This window comes from Sinocyclocheilus anshuiensis, unplaced genomic scaffold (genome assembly GCF_001515605.1).
Source record: "Sinocyclocheilus anshuiensis isolate Anshui unplaced genomic scaffold, SAMN03320099.WGS_v1.1 scaffold572, whole genome shotgun sequence".
NCBI classification, from domain to species: Eukaryota; Metazoa; Chordata; class Actinopteri; order Cypriniformes; family Cyprinidae; genus Sinocyclocheilus; species Sinocyclocheilus anshuiensis.
This window is the reverse complement of record NW_015555778.1, coordinates 2,202,620-2,207,172: the sequence shown is the minus strand read 5'-3', so window position 1 is coordinate 2,207,172 and position 4,553 is coordinate 2,202,620. Positions and strand designations below refer to the sequence as shown.

General features: G+C 34.0%; 1 protein-coding gene across 3 annotated transcripts in view; it reads left to right on the top strand.

Annotated features, from left to right (window-relative positions):
- Positions 1–4,553, top strand: part of LOC107674557 (paralemmin-1-like) — a 34,606-nt gene that overhangs the window by 21,842 nt on the left and 8,211 nt on the right. For 2 of the 3 annotated variants that reach the window (XM_016468561.1, XM_016468560.1), the window contains exons 5-7: positions 609–717; positions 2,369–2,390; positions 2,685–2,750. In XM_016468561.1, the coding sequence (XP_016324047.1) occupies positions 609–717; positions 2,369–2,390; positions 2,685–2,750 (197 nt within the window). The remainder of the gene's footprint in view (positions 1–608; positions 718–2,368; positions 2,391–2,684; positions 2,751–4,553) is intronic. The other variant, XM_016468562.1, reaches the window with a different exon arrangement.

Sequence of the window (4,553 nt, the reverse complement as noted above, 5' to 3'; positions counted from 1 at the left end):
TATGTGTGTGTGTGTGTGTGTGTTATATTACTAATATTATTGAATATTTTATATAGCAATATTTATTAATTAATTCATATATTAATTATACATTATATGTTTGTATATGTAAATGTAATACAAAAAATAATTACGTAATAAAAATGTATACTTTTATTCAAGGATGCATTAAATTAATCAAAAGTGAAAGGAAGGGCATTTGGAATGTAACAAAAGATTTCTATTTTAAATAAATGCCGTTCTTTTGATTTTAATATTGAAAAAATATTAAGCAGCAAAAGCTATTTTACATTACATAATAATATAAAATAATAGCATTTATAATATTAATTTCTTTTGATAATAATAAGAACTTTATTATTAATAACTGAGCACCAAATCAGCATATTATAATGACTTCTGAAGGACCATGTGACACTGAAGATGGTATCTATATGTATTATTATTATAATAACAATTAATATTATTGTTTTTTAGAAACAACTGCTTTCCCCCCCTCATCTTAAGATAAACCATTTAGATGTAAAAATGTTTTATAGGTAACCTAAAAATGTGCTTTATTAACTGAATATCCATCTTATCTTTGTCTCTCTCCCTCTCGAGCACAGACTGGAGAGAGAGCTGGACGAGCTAGAGACAGCTGTGTCTGCAACATCCACCAAAGAGGACCTGTCAGACGCAGTACAGGAAGTCAACACCAAGACAGTCGAAAAAACGGTGAGTTCTGACCGGCAGCTCTTTCTAGCCCATGAACTTCACACCAGGGCAGGCAGCAGGAGATCCTCAAACCTGTAAAGCATGACACACAATGGGGGACCGTCTCATGTCCGGCTACACAAGGGCTATCTTGATTAAGGGAAGCGATGGGTCTCAGTGCTTACAGTGCAGGAATCAGTCTCACTCAAGCAGCAAGCACTAAACATTCAGGACTGACAGGCTTTTGCCCTCACTGGTGCTGCATTCAGAGCGGATTCCATAGCAACACTAATTATTTTCTCTGATTAGTCTTTTCTCTCTCTCTTCTAAAGTACATCATATGTCACTGTGCAGTGCCTGCTGAGCTCTAGCGCTTACCGTTTATGTGTTTTGTCATCAGGACTGTTGTTCAAAGTATTTTTATTTGAATAGATTTACTGCAAATAAGAAACGGCAACTTAGAGGTCAAGTCTAAATGATAAGTTTCTATGGAAACGCTTATAATGGCAAAACAGATCCACATGTGTTTTTTGTTCATGGCAGATAAATACTTATTTACTAATCCTCTTACATGTTCCTGCAGAAAGAAAGCACATGAATTATATGCTGAGGCACCTAAATATCTTGAAATGTTGAGGCTACTGCCATTCAGGTTTTTATAAATGACATAGAATGAGAAAACACACCTGATCCACTAATCATTTCCATTAGAGTATACACATCTTAGGACAACTGGCTTTTTTCCTGAAAATCATAAATCATTTTTATGAAGCAGAATCATTTTCATCACGCCTCAAATGATGTATTGTGTTCCAGTAGCCTAAAAATGTGTAAATAATAAAGATTTACATATTTATTTTATTACTTACATTATTTAATAATTTATATAGCAATATTTATTAATTAAATAATCTATTCATTATACATGATATATTCTTATATGTAAAAGTAATCCAAAAAGAAATGAATACTTCTATGTAGCAGTGACAGTGAAGATATTTATAATGTTTATTTCTAATAAATGCTGTCCTTTTGAACTTTCTATTCATAAAAGAACATTGAAAAAAACACATCAGGTGTCTACAAAATATTAGCCAGAAAATCAGTTTTTACATATTAATATAAAATAATAAAATAGGAAGTAAATAAAATAATATTACTATTTGATTTTATAAAATTATTTATTTATTAATTATAATATAATTTATATGATTTATTTTGATAGTAATCCATTCTTAAATAGCATTCTGCGATGGAAATGATGGTGGTGGAAATTACATTTGAAACATTTATGGAATTACACGGCTGACTCTTTTGCATTTTTAAGGCTAATTTCATAGCTAGCATTTTATGTGTGTATGTATTCTACACTCAAACGCTATCATTGGGGTGGGACCCTTTCCCTTGAAAATTAGAGTTTTTTTTTTTTTTGGTTCAAAACAATTGCAAACTTAAACCCAGAGAAACATAATAAAATCTGAAACTGCATTTCATGATCCTTCAACACTCATCTGATATAGTACTCCTGTAGTAAACAGACAGAATGATGTGTTTACAATAACAAACTAATATATGACTGAAGACTGTATTCGGATAATTCATGTTTAATTCAAACATGTATAATTTAATAATCAGATAAGATTTGAACACCGTTTTCTCTTTCTTTTTGCAGGTTGTGACAGACTCTGTAAAAGGTAACGTCATCATGACACCAGAAACACCTCTTATATTTGCCTTTTCATGAGCAACATTTGATAAAATTCAAATTTAAATCTCAAGAGCAGCGGTTTATACGTTAGCCAAAAGATGAGTTTCTGCAGTTATCCTTGACATATCGACTGCAGTGAAGGACATTGCAGTCAGTCTTGTGTCTACTGTAGTACTTCCTCCTTCCCATCGTCCCTCTCTCCCTCCTATTCTTCACTCTTGCTTCTTATACCTTCTTATCATTCTCTGTCCTTCTGTGTCCTCATTCATGACCCAATTAGAGGTCAAAGTTCACGTCAGCCCTCGTCTGGAGAAATCCGGAGGTGTCTCTGACATGATGAGAGCAGGTGAGTGGTCCAACCGTAGCTCACGCAGAGATCACACACTCTTCCTGCTATGTTTACCCTTGAGCTCTTTAATTCTGAGATAAAGACCACATAAGGATTGAAATAGACACCATGTGAAAGTTAGGGTTCTCTCTGGGTCCGAAAAGTACACATTTAGGCTACGTCCACACGAAGCCAGAGCTTTCCCTATCCAATCTTTTTTTCCCCCCTCGTCTCAAGAAATATCTGCGTCCACACGAAACCACGAAACCGACACAAAACGCTGTAGTATACATGCCAGACCAGCATGTGGCGCTGTAATTCTGCCACAGAGATACACTAAAAACGGAGAAGAAGACTTGGACTATGCACATAAACCTTGCGCGCGGTATACAAACGAACATGGAACGATATACATTTATTAATCTGTGTTAATGTTAGTTAATAACAAGACAATCGTTCAGACGAAACGCCTATGCGATACAAAATGTATGCGTATACAGCTAAACGCGTCTCCGTGTGGACAGGGCCTTAGACAGCGAAACCGGAGTTTTTGGCTTGTGACGTCGGAGCCTGCGCTGTTATCTCCGCCTGCTGGAAACTTTTTCAGGCTTCTGATTGGCCAACATGGCTTTACGGTTGAGATTATATCGCCACCTGTTGGTTAGGCATGCTCTTGACAGTGCTTCATAACATGCGTTTGCGTTTTCATGTGGACTGAGATTTTTTTAAAAACAGAATAAGGAAAAACTCTGTTTATAAAAATACCTGTGTACGTGTGGACATGGCCTTAGACACATTTTTAAAAAGCATGAATGTCACTGCAGTAGATCAGTGTTTCTCAAACCTTAACTGTCCCTTTGCAGAAAACCCTAAAAACACACATATACACCACAGTAAGTTTGCTATTCAATTCAAAAGCATTAATATCATTAAGAAACAGATTTAGAAATTTAGAAATGTATTTGTTTATTCTTGTTTAGAAGCACTTAAACTGCTCTGTCTTTTCACATTAAGATTTAAATTCTGCTCTGTAGACAGATAAATGTAAAGACGTTTACTGACAGTTTTTCTGTGGGTGAGTGTCTGTTTGGTAACTGTATGTTCCCTCTGGTTGCTTGGGAGGGTATGTGTGTCTCTGCTGCATTTTGGACTGAAATATATGACTAGATCGCAAAACAGAACGCTTTCTGTATAAACACTTGTGGGTTTCCAACTCACAAATATTGTCCTACGTTAGTGTTTTAAACTTACTAATCCTGTGCTGATTTAATCTAATTTTGTCTTCCAATTCTCTGTTCTCTCAGCTGTGTGTTTGCTTGTCTGTGTGTCTTTGTGTGTCTGGCATACACACCACATCATCTCTCACTCAAAGTCGAAAAGCAGAAAAACATCTAACAAAAAGTTATTTTTAGAAGTTATACTACCAAAGGATCAGGTTACCATGGCAGCATTGCCTCTGAAACTATTTCACAGTTTTGATTTCATTTGTGTTAATTCTGATAGAATTAACACAAAAAATAATTATGAATTTTTTTTTTTTATATATTGAAAAAAATGCATAATATATCGTTTTTATATATATTTTTTAAAGAATAAAAAAGGCATATCTATATAAAATTTGTTGTATTTATTTTTTATTGTATGTTTTTGTTTTGATTCTTAATATCAGTTATAATTCGATTTTTGTATAGATATGTATATCTATACAAAAAAAAATCTATACAAAAATCTTTAATAATTGATGTCACAACTTGGTTGTTAAAGGGGTCATATGATGCGATTTCAATTTTTCCTTTCTCTTTGGAGTGTTACAAGCTCTTG